At 39.2% G+C, this 19,999-nt stretch overlaps 2 protein-coding genes across 4 annotated transcripts in view; one reads left to right on the top strand and one right to left on the bottom strand.

Annotated features, from left to right (window-relative positions):
- The window catches only part of RhoGEF3 (Rho guanine nucleotide exchange factor 3), a 717,495-nt gene that overhangs the window by 384,090 nt on the left and 313,406 nt on the right, over positions 1–19,999 (top strand). The gene's annotated exons all lie outside the window — the stretch shown is intronic.
- Positions 17,303–17,851, bottom strand: LOC138716454 (golgin subfamily A member 6-like protein 7). Its single transcript, XM_069849562.1, has one exon. It carries the CDS (start codon positions 17,780–17,782, stop codon positions 17,303–17,305), a length of 480 nt encoding a protein of 159 aa, XP_069705663.1. The 5' UTR covers positions 17,783–17,851.

Genomic DNA, 19,999 nt, shown 5'->3' with positions numbered 1-19,999 from the left:
TCTTGCATTCTTTGCTGCTTCTCTTCTTGCATTCTTTGTCGCTTCTCTTCTTGCGTTCTGTTATTTATAGGCCGCGTCACCGTTTTTGGCATGTGAAATAAGTAATGGGAATTTAAGTGCGAGTGTCTTACCTTTGTAGTAGTCTGTGAGCGATAAAGCTGACAATAATTGTGATTGGCAGATTGTTGATGTGACGTGTATTAGGAGGAGGTACCGTTCTCAGCTGCAGTGACAACAGAAACTCATTCTGTACTCAAGGACACACCGCAGGAACGCTAGCGTAGGGAAAGTTAAGTGCGAGTATCTTACTTTTACCGCAGTCTGAGCAGCAAGACTGACAACTGTGGTTGGCAGATTTCTGACTTGACGTGTATAGGAGGTGATATAGGTCCCTCGCAAGCAGGGAATACCGACGGAAGGAATGCGAATCAAACAATGCGATAAGAAAGAGCGGGCGACAGGAAAGGTCACGAGATAGCTTGAATGATATTCAAGAGTACAGTCGGAAGAGAAATGACATCGATAGAATCAGTCTTGCGTTGTGATAGTTACATTACGACTTTAGTTTGTTCCATTGCATGTGATTACGTGTTTTGTGTCGCACGGTATTATTTCATTCGTAAACATATGTTGTGCGTTTAATTAGCTTCGAATTTTTCTCTTGCTATGTTCTTTATTTCCACAGCGTTGTCCTCATCTGTTCATCTTCTTGGAAGACAGAGTACTTCCATCGGCTCGCATCTCTCGCCCCCTTGGCGTACCTACAAAAAAGACAGCAACGCCATCATTGCTTTTCTGTAATCGTTCCTCGCGCGAACTATACCATTCTCAGCTGCACTATCAACTGATGCTTGCAAACTGTGCATTGTACTCACGTACACGCGCCAGAAACGCTGGCGTCAGCAGTGCTTGATCTTTTTTTACGTCCTTCCTTTCTTTGTAATTTACTTTTTTCTTTAATTTTTCTTCTTGTTTTTCTTGCGTCCTTTCTTCTTAATCTTTCTTTCTCATTAATATCCCACAAATATTATGGCCTGGACGAAGTTTAAGTTCTTCATCTCTGTTTCCAGTCAGTGTAAATTGAATATTTGGACATACCACAAGAGGCCTAATTATATGTCCGAAGTTGAAATTTCAAGTTGTCTTTCTGACTGTTGCGATCTCGAGAATTTGCCACCTTCCATCTTTTTGAACTCTTGTAACTACTTGTCCGTATGAGTGTCAGCTTAAAAAGTTATGTTTCAGCTTTCTTTTGTAATAAACCAATAAATGAAATGTTATTCAGCATGGCATAGCATAAGGATGTGTTTCACTGTAGTTTAAATGTTCACGTACAGCAGTGTACTCATCTAAACGGAGTAAAGCAAGCGACGGGAAGGTGGATGTAGACCCAAGTGGCAGGTTTCATTTTCTGTATTAAAAATTCATCAGAACTTGTTCACGCCGGGCACGAAAGGAAGTGGGAGACGAGCGCTGAGCAGCTGACGGGTGTGTCCGGCTTTGAGATCTGAGCAGCGCCAGCGGACAGACACCTCGAAGTAATGTTCTCTCGGGACAGCGGGGGCATCGAGCCGTGACTGATCCCAGACGGCTCAAGATTGTGCCAGTCATCGGCCTCTGACTGCTACTACTGTAATCTCGACCTTGTACATAGTTTACGACAGTCGATGTTTCTCGCTTTCTGAATTTGACAGTTTCCTACACCAGAATTGAAGCTTTCACGTAACTATTGTCAAGATACTGACTGCTGCTCCGTCCGTAATAATAATAATAATAATAATAATAATAATAATAATAATAATAATAATAATAAATCTCTAAAAGTAAGACTAAAATAATGGCCTTCTTGGGAAAAATGCAAATAAGATCAAAAATTATAATTGATGAACAACCCTTGGAGCAGGTGTCCAATTATAAATATTTAGGTTGCGAAATGAGTGTCTACTCAGGAAATTTAAAAGACATAGACACTAACTGTCCAGATTTAAGATGATATGCAGCACCATCCATAAGACATTAAGAAATAAAACAAGAACAGAAACTAGAATGAAATTTTACAAAACATTCGCAGTCCCAACGTTATTATATGGAAGTGAAGTCTGGGTAAGTTCGAACAGTACAAAAAGAAAAATTCAAAGTGCAGAAATGTATTTTCTAAGGAGAACCAAAGGTTGCACACTGATGGACAAAGTTAAAAATGAAGAAATTAGAACAGAATTGCAGACAATTTCTATAAACGAACAAATTGAAAGCTACCGTAATAATTGGTTATATCACGTAGATAGGATGAGCAATTCGAGACTACCAAAATTACTGTATCAATACCGACCGATTGGAAGGAGGGACGTGGGACGACCAAAGAAGAGATGGAGAGATATGCTGTGAGGACGGAACAGGCATTTTGCCTATACCGTGAAGTGCAGAAGAAGAAGAAGATAATAATAATAATAATAATAATAATAATAATAATAATAATAATAATAATAATAATAATCCGTGGCGTTACAACTCTTCAAGGGCCCAGACCTACCAGCCGGCTTTTGGCCTTAAGTTCACATGCTCAAGCACTGTTTTCTGATCGCTAGTTTGTGAATTCTGTGATAGCCAAACGGAGACAAAAAGTTGCAGGTGTTTCTAAGTTTGGCCCGGTTACAATCTGTAGTATTGAACGTTCATTTTCAGTGTACAGGTTTGTATTAACTGAAAAAGGCGTTCCTTCAAAAGAAATTGAAAAAAATATATATTTGCCATTTGAACTACCGCAAAAGCAATTGCACTGACACAAGTGGAGTTATATAACGTCGCTGTTCCTGCAATAACTCCTATGTGACATATTTATCGATTTTCACCTTTTTGCTCTATTAATAATAATCCGTGGCGCTATAGCCCACGAAGGGCCAAGACCGACCAGCCGGCTGCTGGCCTCACGGCCACATGCCGAAGCAGAGGTGGACGATCATCCAACCAGAATGGCGGTATCGTGTGGTAAGCACGATGAGCCCCCCAGCCGTTATAGCTGGTTTGCGTAACCTGATTTCGCTACCTATCGTAGCTTCCGAAGTGATCACGATGCCTTGGTTGGCACCGGTCCTATACACTGGCCGAAATTTCATGAGAAAATTTCTTCTCCCATGAGGACTCGAACCAGCGCGCATTCCGTAACGCGAGTCTCAGGCAGGATGCCTTAGAACACGACGCCACGGCGCGGGACTTGCTCTATTAAATAACTTAAATAGTGATACTACAAATAATAAAATCTCCTATATATAATCATATTTCTTTTTTTCGAAAATGTAAGAATTCACAATCTCTTATTTAAGTTACCACTGCCATCGGATGAATAAATGTGTTTTTTCTTCCTACTGAAAAAAAATTATATTTTGCCCATATGAGTTAATGCAGGAACAACGACGAATTATCAGTGAAAGTGAAATTGGAGTTAGAAGTCACCTGAATCTCTTATTAAGCGCACATAAGCGTTCCATAGCTATTTTTTTTAACTCTTAGTGCATATTTGTAAGGTTTTTAGTGCATAGTTGTATGTATATTTTGGCAGTATTTGCCTATAGTGCTTATAAATTCTCGATCTACTGATTTAACATCGCTAGTGAGGTTAGGTTGCTGAAAGGAAATAAAACTAAAAATAGGAGTAGGTACAAAATTTTAATAGATTCAGTCATTGGTTCCTGGCGCTGTATATTTGATCTAGGCTATAATCAAAAATTGAAAATATTCAACCCAAATCGTCCTTTCTTATTTAGATTTTACTTTTACGTTTCACATGTTCATTAGTACTACATCGTTACGTTGTACTGTACCATTCCACAGACAGACACACATTACAGGGCACTGCAGGTAGAAACAAGGTGTCGTAATTGTACAGAATTACATGACCTTCTGCGCGGCCGCTCCCTGCTGACTGTGACGTCCTGACGCCTGCGGTGAATTAGATGTTATGACGTATAGGAGTCTAGGGAGTCAGGATAAAGAGGTCAATTTCAAAATATAATCCAGAGTCTGCCTACTAGGGCAGGAGATCCGTCATTAAACCCATTTTCAAATGGAATGAGACACGTTCTGCCGGAAATGTTACGCGGGTTAATGTTCTGGCACTACGACCGCTGGGATAGCTCATTTCACAATGCGACGCTGTAATGGACGTGGGTTGTGCTTTAACCTAATAGTAATAATAATAATAATAATAATAATAATAATAATAATAATAATAATAATAATAATTTAAACGTATACTTTTCTAAAAATTATTTTGAGAATGAGTTTATTATAATAATGAAACATATTGTGAAAATCAACTGAGCACGCAATAATATTAGAACAGTTAGTATAGTATAGTAATATACAGTAGTTCTCGGCTATATTTTTCTATTCCCATATTAAAATTTACTACTTTATTGTTTTTTTACTTTTCAATGTAATTTTTCTGTTCCAATAAGCTATTTTACTACAAATTTCTTAGCAATATTTCAATCTATATTTATCATATAAAGTAGTTTAATAGTACTCTTAGTTATTTACTGTACGAGTGTCGTAACGTTTCATATTACAATACAAGATTAGAAAGTTGTCAAACGAGACCGCAAGCCGAGTTTATTACCAGGCTTCGGTCCTGGGCACAAACGCATGAAGTTAAGAACGCACGGTCTATAGTGTTGTGTTGGTCGAGTGGAGTGGGATATGGAGCGCGCCGTTACTTCGTGTCTCAACATGTAAACAGTCCGTCATAGTACGGCACAAAATATATTTCACCCTGTACAGATGCAGTATAACCTTCAGTTGTAACCTTCAATCAGGTGTCCCTACGCCGAAGCCTGTTACACGTAAAGCAGCCAAGCAGCAATACACACAACGGTAATGCACATTACGGACCCACCTGTGCTGTTGCAGTTACCCCACATGGGTCATGACGTCATTTATACTCCGTGTACTCTAAACCTCATCTGGTTACTCTGTGTCCTTAGGCCGAAGCCTGTTGATTACCATTCGAGTATTGTAATACGAAGTTACGATAAGCACATCGTACAACGTTTTATCCACTTTGATAAAATTTTATTTTTTAATAAAAGTAATTGTATAATTTTTATTAGTTTTCAATATGTCTTTTGTGGAGAGGAGATTGTGTCATTATTAGTTTCTACTTGCAAGAGGCGATTCGTTTGTTTGTTTTATTAGTTTATTTTAGTCGTAAATAGCTACTAAAATAATGGGGGAAAGTACCAATATTTCAGTCGTCTGTAGCATCGTCAACTGCGGGAATTAATATAACAAATTGTGAACATATTGTTGTTAATGTTTATAATAAATAAAATCTATTTTATTTTATTTTATTTTATTCACATTATGCAACGAATTAGGTAATAGCAGTATCATTACCTAACTAGTTGCGTAATGAATGTGTTTACAGTATTTTTATTGGTGATTTAAATTTCACATTACATCATCAAAGTGGATAATAGTAATATGCGTTACAAGAGCGGTATGTTGACGTTTTCATGTTCGAGGAAAAGATTGAAAAAGCGAAACGTAGTTGAGCTTTTTTAATTTCCGAGAACATAAAAACAAACATACCGCTCCTGTATCATACATTATTTTGTGCGAAGATCGTTTATTACATACCTGAAAGAGGAATTTCTAATTAGTTGCAATGAAATCTCCATCTTGGTTTCTGTTCAATGACGGCAACTTTGGAAAACAAATATATCTATCTTCAACATTGTTCCTATAAAATGTTTTCTGTGTTTACTATACTCCAGCAGGCCGTGATATACGTCTGTCTTTTTTTTCCCCCAGTCTATGCTGAGTCTGGAATCTTGTTGATTTTTTCACGGCTTCCTTAATGTTACTTGCATTACAAATGCAGTAACTTTTGTGGTGTTGTAGAGTTTACTTAATTTTTGCAAATATTTAAAAACAATAATTAACAGTGCAATTTAGGTGAAATTGCAGTGGTAAGTTTCCAATTTATAATTATTACTATATTGAACGTCTTTAAAAATAATATGTTAAAAGCCTAAAGCAGTAAAATGAATATGACGCTTAAGCGGTAAGAATAGGGAAATTGTTATGTGTGTTACGTTGGGAATACTGAATGTGGTATTTCACACTTACCGCGTATTGGTTGTGCGGAAAGCAAGCAAATACGCACGATCTCGCACAAAATAGTTTACACAATATAATGGGACATATGTGTATATATACAGTATCTTATATAATGGGACAAATGTTTTTACTTTTTATATAAAGCATCATCAGGTCCTAAATAATAATAATAAAATCCGCCTGTCATAACAGGTGACCATATAGGTCCGGAAAACAATTTTAAAAATGCATATATGGAATAGAGAGAAAAATCAATACAGTAGATAGCAGTCATAGTACAATATGCAATTTAGAAAGTTTAAAAGATTAAACTTTATATAAATGATTATGTAAAATGCCTATGGATTTCTTTAAGATATTTAAACAAATATTTTTGGGATGTCATATCATATTATTTTAAAATGTCAGTAGTATATTTATTCGCCGATCCGCGGGCACCAAAGAGCAAACCCCTCACACAACATCATGTTTATCAAAATTATATTTATAAATACAATCTTGACATTGACATCTGAGCGTCGATTTCTAAAACGAGGTCTAGTAATGTTTCCTTAGAATACATTTTGTGAAAGTAGTTGCATAGCAGCATATTGCATCTCGGTGCCAAGAAAGGTTTAGTGCTTCCTCAATAAAAAATGGCTCCGAGGTCATTGAGCAATTATTGCTTTCTGCTAAAGGTTGGCGTATGTTTTATGAACGTTGAAAAATAATAGTTGGCATAAACCCAAGAGTAATGCGGGCGTTTAATGGCTGGAGTTTCCGTTAAATTTTCGATCATGGTTTTCATGAGCCACTGAATAATATTTCAACACGTTTACCACATCGATATCCTGCATAGGAAGTTGAAAAATTTGTTTTCACACTAACATTCTTTGAGAGAATCGTGTCGAGTTTCGATTTGATTGTTTTCTGCTAATAGTATGAATGAACTTATAACAGTGTTCGACGTGATGCAAAAGTGCTGCTTTTGTACAGTGCCATGGATGCAGAAACGCTTCAAAGCTATGCCACAGTCTAGTATATACAGTCACGAAGCTTGAGTTGTGAGGGTGCTAGGAACAATAGACTGTGCCGGTACTATTTCGCATTGTCTATAATGAGGCGATATTAGCGATCCTAGTGGTTAGCAACTATCTATGGATGCATATTTACTACATATTGAGCTTCGTGACTGTATATACTAGATTGTGGCTATACTCCGTTTCTGAAATCTGTGAAGTATAGGAGACGAAACGAGACCTTTGCGCAAGTGGTGAGTGGAGAGGGCTGGTCCAATGACTGTTCTTCTTTTTGTAGGCTTATTACCTCGTTTCCACAGATAACGAATCGGGCCATATTTTGGGGGTTCTTTAGGGCTTCTCTTTACATTATGACATTATTATATCTGATAATCCTAACAGTTATATTTTCGTCCATTATAGACGCGTGACAGTTCCAGTCTTCATAAGCCCGGTCACCCAATCGCTTAATTATTGATGTGTTGCACTCCTGATATTTCGGCTTCTAACATTGTCAGTTATTCTTGTCTTAAATATTTTTCTCATTACGTTAATTTCAGCTGTTCCTAACATTTGCTTTGTTTTCTTGTATCAGCTGTTGTGTCTGCAGCGGAAGTTAGAACAGGCCAGGAAAAACGTTGACGACCTTAGCAAGAAATCGGAAGAACCAAAGAATCAATCCGATATAACCGGCTTACAAACCGGATATCCTAGTCAATGTAGTTCCCCAGGTTCCTCACAATCCTGGCTGGGCATCGGTCCCGTACATAACCGAAATTTCATGAAAAAAAATCTCCCCCCTCCCCCTGAGGTTCGAACCAGTGCTTATTCCATACTGTGAAGCCAAACATGACGCCTTAGACTAAGCATCAGCGGAGTGGGACTTTAATATATTGAGTTAGAGGAATTTTGATTAATTATATATTTTTGTTATCGAAACTCTTAATATTCCAGTTCTGCGCCGTCGCTTTGTGGTCTAAAACATCATGTCTGGGACTGCTGGTTCTAGTCCTCATGTGAAAGGAATGTTCTCATGAAATTTTGGCCAGTGTATGGGACTGGTGCCCTACTTCGTGACGAATTTGGCGAGCTACAATAGGTAAACGAAATGCTGTTTCGGAAACCACCTAATACAGCTGAGGGGATCATTAGACGATACCTCCATTCTGGTTGGACGATCACCTCCACTGAGAATGTAACGTGAGGCCTTCAGCCGGCTGGTCGGTCTTGGCCCTTCATGGTTTGTTCTCACGGATTGGATTGTAAGATTTTTCCATTCGTCACAACACATGTATCATTATAAAGAACTTAAAAACTTTGTAGGCTACTTGTACGTGTGTTAGTCTACGTGATATCTGAAAACATATTTCTTCTTTAATATGATATACTCCCTGTCTCTTTTTCTTAAATAAATAAATAAATAAATAAATAAATAAATAAGACAAGTAGCCTCTAGGCCAGGGGTTCCCAACCGATGTGGGAGTGTGTCGCGAAATTTTAGATTTCAAAAATAAATTTTATGTCTTCCAAAAAGTCTCTTTATAACGCATTTTTTTATTTGCAACGAAGTCTTTAATATGGTAGGCCTACATTTTATTTTGAGACAGACTTTACCATTGAAACGTGAATACCTGCAACAATGCTCAGTTAAATTTCCCAACCTTAAGGCCACGTATAAAGAAACTCTGTGCAACCCACCAACCGCAGATTTCACATTAATTTAAATAGGCGAGTTTTCAGAAACGATAATCTTTTATCGGACATCCAGCATAGATAGCTTGGGATTTTTGACACGTACCTTTGTTCTTTTGTTAGTGCCACTTAAATTGCAGCTTGTTCTTTTAGAATTTTCGATTGCGCGTTAACATCGACCTATCTACATCGCTACATAGAAGTTATTAGTGCTTTTTTTCTGGCGGAACGGGCTGGGACGGCGTTCTGGCACCTTTTTGTTGCTTTTTTTCATCATGGAACCGAAATATGTGTGAATGACTATGTTTTTAGTATAATTTTTCTTTGAATTCCGCTTAGACCGTGAAAGTAGCTGGACGAAAATGAGGTTAAAAACGACAAAATTCCCGTGCAGTGAACAGTAATCATCTCCCCATCCGCTATAAAATACATCTATACAGACTTCCACCACCTTTTTCTCCAGAAGAAAAGCACTGGTTATTATTATTATTATTATTATTATTATTATTATTATTATTATTATTATTATTATTATTAAAATCAAATAAGTGTGTCGCGATATCGTGGGCGTTCAGTAAAGCGTGTCGTCAGTCAAAAAAGGTTGGGAACCACTGCTCTAGACTATGTTTTTTCCTTCCAAATTTACGGTCCGATGCACTTTCATACTCCATAGAAACATTCGTTTCATGCATATCAGTTTAAATATTCTAATGCTGTGTTTCTTTTATTTTCAGGTAAGTCTGTTTCAAGTTCTCGGTCATGGTGAACGAAACTGTTCAGAGATGTCGCATCGGTGAGTAGACGCACACCGACACGTGTCGTACACGCCCTTTTGTAACTTGAACTTCTGTCATCTGTACACAACTTCTTAACAAGATCAGTTCTCATTTTTTTATCTTAGTGTCGGAAGTAAACAAATACTACAGTTACAGCAGACGTACGCCGTGACAGTTAATAATATTCATTTCCGAGATGAATAGTCGTGGCTGCGTGTGGCGGATTTTTCTTCCAAAATTAGTACGCAGATCGAATCCCTGCAGATGGTGGGATTTCTCGTAGAGTGGCTGCTCTAAAGTTTTTACTATGTAGTAATTCTGTTTAATTTAAGTTTCACAGTGCACTACATGACACACCATTGTGTTACCAATTGATAAGAATGTTTAAAGACAAAGTATATGATTATGTCTCGTGACCAGAACATAGTACGAAATTGAAATATAAAAACTGGAAATTTATCCTTTGAAAAGGTTCAAATATCTTGGAGCAACAGCAACAAATATAAATGACACTCGGGAGGAAATTAAACCCATAATAAATATGGGAAATACCTGATAGTATTCTTTTGAGAAGCTTTTTATCATCCAGTCTGCTCTCAAAAAACCTGAAAGTTAGAATTTATATAAAACAGTTATATTACCGGTTGCTTTTAAGGATTGTGAAACTTTGACTCTGACTCTGAGTGAGGAACAGAGGCTAATATTCGAGAATAAGTTACACAACGCAGAAGTGCAGGCATTGTATTCTTCACCTGACATAATTAGGAACATTAAATTCAGACGTTTGAGATGGGCAGGGCATGTAGCACGTATGGGCGAATCCAGAAATGTATATACTGTAGAGTGTTAGTTGGGAGGACGGAGGAAAAAAAGACCTTTGGGGAAACCAAGACGTAGATGAGTGGATAATATAAAAAATGGATTTGAGTGGATTAATCTTGCACAGAATAGGGACCGATGGCGGGCTTATGTGAGGGCTGTAATGAACCTCTGGATTCCTTAAAGGCCATAAGTAATTAAGTATGTGTGTAATATAGTTGTAAGTAGGCCTACTATGAATTATGGAGCTTATACATATTATTATCTAAAAGTACGATAATTACTGGGTAAATAGATTGTAAAACCACAATGTGGCGATCCAAGTCTCGATCGAGTCGTTTGTATAACCCACTTACGCAGACAGATTGCTATCGGAGAGAGGCCGCGCGGTATCGATAATAATTCGTCACATCAAATACTGTTAATCTGGTTCGAGTCTTCGTGTTAATCTGGTTCGAGTCTTCATGGAGGGAGAAATGTTCTCATGAAATTTCGGCCAGTGTATGGGACCGATACCTATTCAGTATCGTGCTACGTGAGTAACGAAATCCAGTTTCGTGAGCCAGCTATAAGAGATAGAGAGGTCATTGTATTAACCATATGTTACCCCCGCCCCACTGTTTGGATGATCGTTTACCTTTGCTGAGGCATGTGGACGAGAGCAGTCGGCTAGAATGCTTTCCGTGCCACAGATTGTTTGAGAAACGATTAACGTGAAATATCAATAAGTATAGTCAGCTAAGATATCATTTACGGACTCAGATTAAGAAAAGAGACACTGAAACCCCTCCCTTCTTTTTCCAAATATTTATCTTGTCTGCTTAAAAAGTGACGTATCACTCACTGCCGTTACCATTGAGAAATGTTTTTTTAATTCTTACTAGATATGTGGATTATTTTTATTCACTTCGTGTTTTAGTTACCCAGAGATAAATGTCATTGGGCGCTAGGTCAGGAGATCGAGGGGGTCATACATTTTTAACTGATAATTCTATCCTCGAATACTCTTGGAAGTTCGTGCACAGGATAGTCGGCTGCGTGTGCTACCACAGAATTCTGTTGGAGAGGGAGCGTGATTTTTCTTTTCTCCTGGGTGTAAATGAAAACAAAGAGGGATTCTAGGGGAAATAGAAACGAACACTACGAACAAATGCAATACATCACTAAGTTTCCCTTATTAAAATAACATCTCTCTATTAACTGAAATCGTATTCTCGCAGTGTTCTAATTTGAGCTACTTAATTTTTACATTTCATCTTTCTGTGAATATAGCAGAAATTGTTTGAAGTGGGGGCACTGATATTGGCGCCAAAACATAATACGTCATTGTCATTCCTGCATTGGTGTCGGTGGCCGCCATTTGCAACAACTTTTTTGTTATATCAACAAAATGATAAAATGTATAATATAATGCACTGAAATTCTACACTACAACAATTTTATTCGAGTAATGTACTTCATTTGTTACTGTGATCATTATAGCTTCATGAAGTGTTTTTCGGTCCAAAAATGACGTTTCATATCTGTATTGTCCACACCTGTGGAGTAACGGTCAGCGCGTCTGGCCGTGAAACCAGGTGACCCGGGTTTGAATCCCGGTCGGGGCAAGTTACCTAGTTCAGTTTTTTTTCCGGGGTTTTCCCTCAACCCAATAAGAGCAAATGCTGGATAACTTTCGGTGCTGGACCCCGGACTCATTTCACCGGCATTATCACCTTCCGACGCTAAATAACCTAGATGTTGATACAGCGTCCAATAAAATAACCCAATAAAATAAAAAATAAATATCTGTATTATAAAAATGCCTCCGTTATTGTCTCTTTTACAATATCCCAATACTCTTTTTTAAACTCAAGGAACTGGATGAGTTTAGTGAATTCAGTTTTACTGCAAAATAAAACAATTAAATTGAGCTAAATGACTTTTTATCTATATTTAATTTTATTATTTTTTACTCTAATTCAAGTGAGACAAATACAATGTATATAGATGCAAGCCATAGTATGAAATGGTATGTGCAAAGCTGTTAGTACTGCAAGGTTTCTAACAGGACAATGCAATTCATGTAAGTGAAGAGGGTAAGTGAGCGACGGAGAATACGAAAGTCTCGTGGGAATTATAAACTCTTCAGTAAGCAACTTGGATCATAATGAAGACCTTGATTCCCGGAACAGCCAGTCCACCTGGCAAAGCTGCGCGTCTTGTTTCGTAGTCTGAGCATCGAGTTTTGATTATGTATTTCCGACTCACGTATACACTTAATCTTTGTACAAAACTGTTCCTCCAATTTTGTTCTTCCTGTTCTTTATCATCCTTCAAAGACAGATTTCTCGTCCGCAGCTGCTCTGTAGGATGCGCATCACATAATAGCACGCGCCTCGCCGGGGTGTGGGTTGGTACAGCCAGCTGCACTAACCCTTCACACCCACCGCCACTTCTCTTCATCGACCGAGCTCTCTTCCCAGAAAGGATATTGTGTATCGAACATTTAAGAAAACATATTGAGTAGGCCTAAAGAAAGTTCTAGATCTTGCTTTACCGCCATTCTTTCCTATTCTGTGATTTTTATCCACCATCTTATAACTCTCATGAAGTCATGACTCTTATGTCTTCATTTTATACCGCGATTTTCGATTCCGTCTTTGTCTTTATATTTTATTTTATTTAACTGTCAAGACGGCCTGTAGCATGGGAGATGAACAGGGCATGTAGCTGTGGTGTAGTGTAGAACAGTCTTTACTTTTTAGTCACTTGGGTTGGACCCTTAGGTCCTGGCATCGACGAACAGCAGTAACGAGAATCAATAGTCAGTAGATAGATGTTTTATTCTGGTATAAATGTTACAATTTTAAGTGGACTTGCCTGAAGCAAGATCCAGAGAGAAATCACACACGGGATACAATGTCCCTCCTCTTTTATAATATTGGGTCAGGATGTGATATAACCTTTCGACCCTTTAATTACTTCTTTAAGATATAAAATGTTTTCTCAAGGGGCGACAGCCTCGAAGGGAATTAGGTGTGCTTAGGATCGTATGAAAGGCTATGCCATCCCCTCTTACCACATATGTACCGTGAAGCAAAACAGATATTTCCTGCAAAAACTCTATTCTGAGGGTTGCTTTATCTGCGTGCAAGAAGAGTCCATCTTACTTCCTAATTTTACATGATACATTATACAGGGACATCATTTTATTTTTACTTCAATTTTTATTGTACCTGAGTTTTTGAATGTACTTCACTCCCACCCCTTCTACTAGTAAACTTCCAACCGTTCACGACACAGAGCCGAAGGCGCGTAAGCAGTACTGAGTTAGGAGTATAGTACGTTTCAGAAATATGTTCGCGTTTTCCAGTAACGAAAGAGCTTTCAATATTTAATCATATTTTCGCACAGATACTGTCGTCCGTTTTCCTACGTCGCATCCCGGTTTCCCCCACCTGCTTCTGTTCCCCCTCTGTAAAGTACAGTAGCTGAACTGTCTTAGCTCTTTTCTGAAAACATTAATTTCTGTTAGGAATTGGACGTCTACGTAATATTATAAAAGTGTTTAAAATAACTTAAATAAAAGGGCCTCGTTAAGTAATTAACTGTCACGTGATTCACCCCGCCCCCCTTTCTACGACCCTGCGACAAAACAACTTGAACGGACAGTAGATAGCATTTCTGAGTAATTTTATCTTTTCGGATGGGGCAGAAGTGAAGATTGAATTTACAGTACGTAAGGTACTCATTTATAGACTAGGTACAGAATTATTTCAACATGAGTTACTCGTACGAAGGACGAAACTGGTAATTGGAATTAGGTACAATAGTCTATAGTGTGATAATATGCACAAAAGAACTGAAGCCTGTATCGAAATGAACGGCCACCATTTTCAAAAATGCGTTTAAATGTCCATATTATGATTATTTTTCAATTTAACTTCATTCTCTATATTGTACGCTAATGTTCTGTAACAGTACAATATACATTGCATAATTAATACGTCCGAATGGATAGCTCAGTTCGTGAGTAAAACACTAAGTGGTAATATTGTACTGTATTTTTATTAAACAAAAACCTAATGAAAATTATCAAACTCAAAATTGTGATATTTCCTAGTTTACATAATTGAACTACTTTTCTTCCCTCCTATACCTGGTAAAGTGGTTTGTATTTTACGCCAGTATCATCGAACTCCAGTCGTGGAAGGGGTAGCAAACTGTGTTTCCTCTTTCAATCGTTAATAGAAAGGTATAGCCAGATTAATATAAAAAATGTTAGTAAAAATAAAATGATGTCCCTGTACTAGCTTAGTACATCAACTGACATGGTTAGACTTCACAAATACGTTCTTATACTGTTACCTTGCATTTACATATGGTACAGACACATTTCACCGCAAGCACGTATGGGCGAATTCAGAAATGCATATAAAGTATTAGTTGGAAGACGGGAGAGGAAAAAAACACCTTTGGGGAGGCCGAGACGTAGATGGGAGGATAATATAAAAATGGATTTTAGAGAGGTGGGTTATGATGATAGAGGCTGGGTTTATCTTGCACAGACTAGGGACCGATGGCGGGCTTATGTGAGGGCGGCAATGAACCTGCGGGTTCCTTAAAAGCCATTTCTAAGTAAGTATCAAGACGGCCTCCAGATATGGAGGGTAGATAGCTGCGAATATATTGAATAAGCAGTCATGGACAGCCGATAAGGGATGGTCCTTCAGCTTGGGGGACAAAGCAAAACCATAGAATCCTGATATAGCGAGATTATGGGGTACATTATTTATCTCCTCCCCTGTTATAGCTTGATCTTGATACAGTATATCGAAATATGATCATTTAATAAAGGTATTGTAAAATAAAGTAAAATTGTAACAAAATATATAGACAATTTTACTTTTCTTTTTCCTCTTGTACTCCAGCATGAAACTTATTGTGCTTATCAATCCTATTCTGGGAATGATTGTGTAGCCGAACGGATGGCGAAATGAGTCCGAGATCCAACACCGGAAATTACTCAGCAATTCTGCTTCAATTGGTTGAGGAAAAACCCCGACGAAGTAACTTGTCCCAACCAGGATTTGAACCTGGGCCCACTCGTTTCGTGGCCAGACGTGCTATTACTCCACAGCAGTGGACAAATTTTACATTTACTTTAGCTGTTTATTTAGAAAAGTAAGATATATGAAATGTAAATTCTAATTATTTTATTAATCTCGTGTTTAAGTTTACATATTATATCGCGATCACTTTTCTTTTTTCTGCATTGTGGTGCAGCATGTTATTCACATTTCTCCAAGTGGCTGCTTGAACACCTGCAGAGTTCTAACACATCAGTACAGGCTGTTAAAAAAAAAAAAGCATTGCAGTGTTTTCATTCCTCAAGTGAGGTATAGAAATTCTTATACATTCAGAAATTTAACATAAATATAATAGTCCAGACACATGATCTGAAGACATTAATTCGTCAATTTAAGCACAGAAACTTAGTCATAAACAGAACCAAGACAAATCTTATGAATTAAATATTTTCTAACGTTAACAGAGAGAGAGAGAGAGAGAGAGAGAGAGAAGAGTTCGGCCAAGTTGGGGAGCAGTGCCACCCCCCCCCCCCCATAACTCCGCCTATGCTTGTTCCTTAATTTTAGGTTATCTTTGATAACATATTTTAAGTAGTGTAATATACTCAAGATCCTATTTTATCATATTGTTAGTCAAAGAACTTTGATAGTATGATACCAGTCTAAGAGCTACTATTTTTAGATACAGGAGAGGTCACGTGTCGGAATATCTCCAGAGGGGTTCATTAGAGTGAAATCTGCTTCCTACCTACAATCTTTTTTCTTTCCACATGCAGTAATTTAACTTGGTCCACTCGTATGTCGTGGACTGATGGTTCGGAAACTGATTTGGAAGATATTGGAAATCACTCAATCTCAAATGTATCTGCAAATGCCTACAACCGCCTGGTGAGAAAACCGATTTGCTGCTTCATGTAAGATTTATAGGTTTATTAATTGAGGAAACATTGGAAAATAGCAAACGCTTTCCTTTGGGCAGTCTCGGCGATAAATTCGAACCAATTTCGTAACAATCTTAATAACTGAATAGCTTGTTCATTGGAATTAGGGCTAAATCTAAGCATAATTAGGGGTTTCAGTGTATTTTGCACTGGTTGTACATCCTGGGTCTACCTGTCGTGCCTGGAGCAACAGCAGGGGCATCTGCCGCCTGGGGGCCGAACTATCCCATGAGCCCAACAGCGTGGGATTACAGGGTTCCTCTCAGACGGAACGAGTCTTCTGCATAAAAAGAGGCCGGAAAAAACGCTGGCTTGATGCTGAATAATCAAAAAGACCGGAAACACGACCGAATCCCCTCATAACGGACACCTGCTCCAGCTGGATGCGCGCATCCACGTTATAGTCGGTGCAACTTGATGGCACAGCTAATATCAATGGTTATAAATCACGGTGCTGCGATTATTATTTCGCTGTCTGTCTGATTAACTGACTGCCTGTTTCTCTGTTGTCTGTCTAGTCATCTCAATTAGTCGTCGCCCTTCTCTCCCTCATCCTCCTTTATTCGTTTTTCTTTTCTCCATCGTAACTCTTCTTCATTCTCCGCCTTCTATTCTTCCTACTCTGCCTCCAAACTTCTGCGCCTCTTCCTCTTTATTCACTTTCTCTTTCCTTCCTCTTCGTCCTCCGCCTCATTGTTCTCTGCCTATTCTTCCATCTCCACCTCCTCTCCTTCGTCTCTTCCTTCTACACATTCATTCTTCCCCGTTTATTCTTCCTTCTTCGCCTCCTTTCTTCCCTTCTCCACCTCTTGTTCTCAGCCTCCTCTTCCTTCTTCGTCGCCTCTTTCTTCTGTCTCCTTTCTTCATCTCTTTTTTCTTCTCTGCCCCTATCTTCCTTCTCCTTCCTTCTTCGTCATTTCGTCTTCCTTCTCCACCGCCTCTTCTTCCTTCTCCGTCATTTCTTCTTCCTTCTCCGTCATTTCTTCTTCCTTCTCCGTCATTTCTACTTCCTTCTCCGTCATTTCTACTTCCTTCTCCGTCATTTCTTCTTCCTTCGCCGCCTCTTCTTCCTTCGCCGCCTCTTCTTCCTTCTCCGTCATTTCTTCTTCCTTCGCCGCCTCTTCTTCCTTCTCCGTCATTTCTTCTTCCTTCGCCGCCTCTTCTTCCTTCTCCGTCATTTCTTCTTCCTTCTCCGCCGCCTGTTCCTTCTCCGTCATTTCTTCTTCCTTCTCCGCCGCCTCTTCCTTCTCCGTCATTTCTTCTTCCTTCTCCGCCGCCTCTTCCTTCTCCGTCATTTCTTCTTCCTTCTCCGCCGCCTCTTCTGTCATTTCTTCTTCCTTCTCCGCCGCCTGTTCCTTCTCCGTCATTTCTTCTTCCTTCTCCGCCGCCTCTTCTCCGTCATTTCTTCTTCCTTCTCCGCCGTCTCTTCCTTCTCCGTCATTTCTTCTTCCTTCTCCGTCATTTCTTCTTCCTTCTCCGCCGCCTCTTCCTTCTCCGTCACTTCTTCCTTCTTCGCCGCCTCTTCCTTCTCCGTCATTTCTTCTTCCTTCTCCGCCGCCTCTTCCTTATCCGTCATTTCTTCTTCCTTCCCGCCGCCTCTTCCTTATCCGTCATTTCTTCTTCCTTCTCCGCCGCCTCTTCTCCGTCATTTCTTCTTCCTTCTCCGCCGCCTCTTCTCCGTCATTTCTTCCTTCTCCGCCGCCTCTTCCTTATCCGTCATTTCTTCTTCCTTCTCCGCCGCCTCTTCCTTCGCCGTCATTTCTTCTTCCTTCTCTGCCGCCTCTTCTTCCTTCTCCGTTGCCTCTTCTACCTTCTCTGTCGCCTCTTCTTCGTTCTCCGTCTCGTATTCTTTCTTCTCCGTCTCCTTTCTTCGTCTGTTTTTTCTTCTCCGCTTCTCTTCTTTCTTCTCCACATTCTCCTCCTTCCTTCTCCGTCATTTCTTCTTCCTTCTCCGTCGCCGCATCGTTCTCCGTCTCGTCTTCTTCCTTCTCAATCACCTTTCTTCTTCGTCTGTTTTTTCTTCTCCGCCTCTCTCCTCTTCCTTCTCCACCTTCTCCGTCATTTCTTCATTCTCCGCCGCCTCGTCTTCATTCTCCGCCGCTTCTTCTTTATTCTCCGCCGCCTCTTCTTCGTTCTCGGTCTCCTTTCTTCTTAGTCTCTTTTCTTCTCCGCCTGCCTCCTCTTCCTTCTCCACCTTCGCCGCTTCTTCCTTCTCCGCCACCTCTTCCTTCTCCGCCGCCTCTTCTTCGTTCTCCGTCTCGTCTCCTTTCTTCTTCGTCTCTTTTTTCTTCTCCGCTTCTCTCCTCTTCCTTCTCCGTCGCCTCTTCTTCGTTCTCCGTCTCGTCTTCTTTCTTCTCCGCCTCATTTCTTCTTCGTTTCTTTTCTTCTCCGCTTCTCTCCTCTTCCTTCTCCACCTTCTCCTCCTTCCTTCTCCGCCTCATCTTTTTCTCCGTCTCTTCTTCCTTCTACGTTTTCTTTTCTTTCTTCGCCTCACCTTCGTTACCCACTTTTTCTTCTTCCTTTCTTCATTATTTTATCTTTATCATTATCAGCAACGCATAACTTGAAGGACTTGAGTGTTTTGATCGGTTTCATCGCCACTCGAAGAATTTTTACAGACCATCTTCAGGCATTCACAAATAGTGAATGTAGCAACACCACTTCTACGAACAAAGTAACACTAGACACACAGGTCTGCAGTAGGGGCGGTGTAAATTTCCGCTGCCATGTTCGCAAGCAAACTCGAATCCGCAGGATTTATGTCTAGAAACGCAATTACGTGACTGTATTGATAAATGGTACTAAATACGGAATTATTCAGTCTCCAGGTGAAATACCTACCCTACAGGAAGGTTTTTTTTACACTGGAAATAATGTAAAGTGCGGTATGTTTGGAAAATGCTTCCTGTACAAGTGCCTTTTAGTAGTTTTCCTGCGGCTATTCAATAATATGCAGCTTTTATTGCAGTCCCACATAAACGAAAATGCGGTGCAAACTGTGGATATTTCAACTTATATTGGAGTGGAATTTGTTGTTAAATGAACACAAATAGTCTTGTCTTCAAAGAACGACAACCAGCCAATGTTGTTGGTTTGTTAATTGGTTGATTTTGTACGAACTAACAGTAAATGCACAAATCATTAAATTAACATTGTATGTCGTTTCCAGACATGCGTGGGCTAGTTTCGAAAGGTTGTGTATTATCGTCATTCATTACCTAGCGACATGTTAGTTTTTGCAGTTCTAGAACTTGATTACTGTAAATTAAATCCCAGACACTAACAAGTTGCATTTCTCCATACAACTATAATAGCGAGGAACTGTAACAAACACAGATGCTGTTTTGTTTTTAAGAAGAGTTAGTTTCAATTGACTCTTCAGATATAGCCTATTCCTCGTGATCTTTTTTCAAACAGTCGATTAAGATCAAGTTTTATGATGATACAAAGGAGGAGAGTTCGGCCGGAGCCGTGCAGCGGGTCTCGGAATAGCTCAGATGGAAAGAGCACTCAGCGCGCAATGCTGAGAGATTCTGGGTTCGATTCCCAGTGCCGGAATGATTTTTCTCTAATTATAGGTATCT

The sequence above is a fragment of the Periplaneta americana genome, chromosome 16, assembly GCF_040183065.1.
Source record: "Periplaneta americana isolate PAMFEO1 chromosome 16, P.americana_PAMFEO1_priV1, whole genome shotgun sequence".
NCBI classification, from domain to species: Eukaryota; Metazoa; Arthropoda; class Insecta; order Blattodea; family Blattidae; genus Periplaneta; species Periplaneta americana.
The sequence above is the reverse complement of the archived record's forward strand: the minus strand, read 5'-3'. Positions and strand labels throughout refer to the sequence as shown.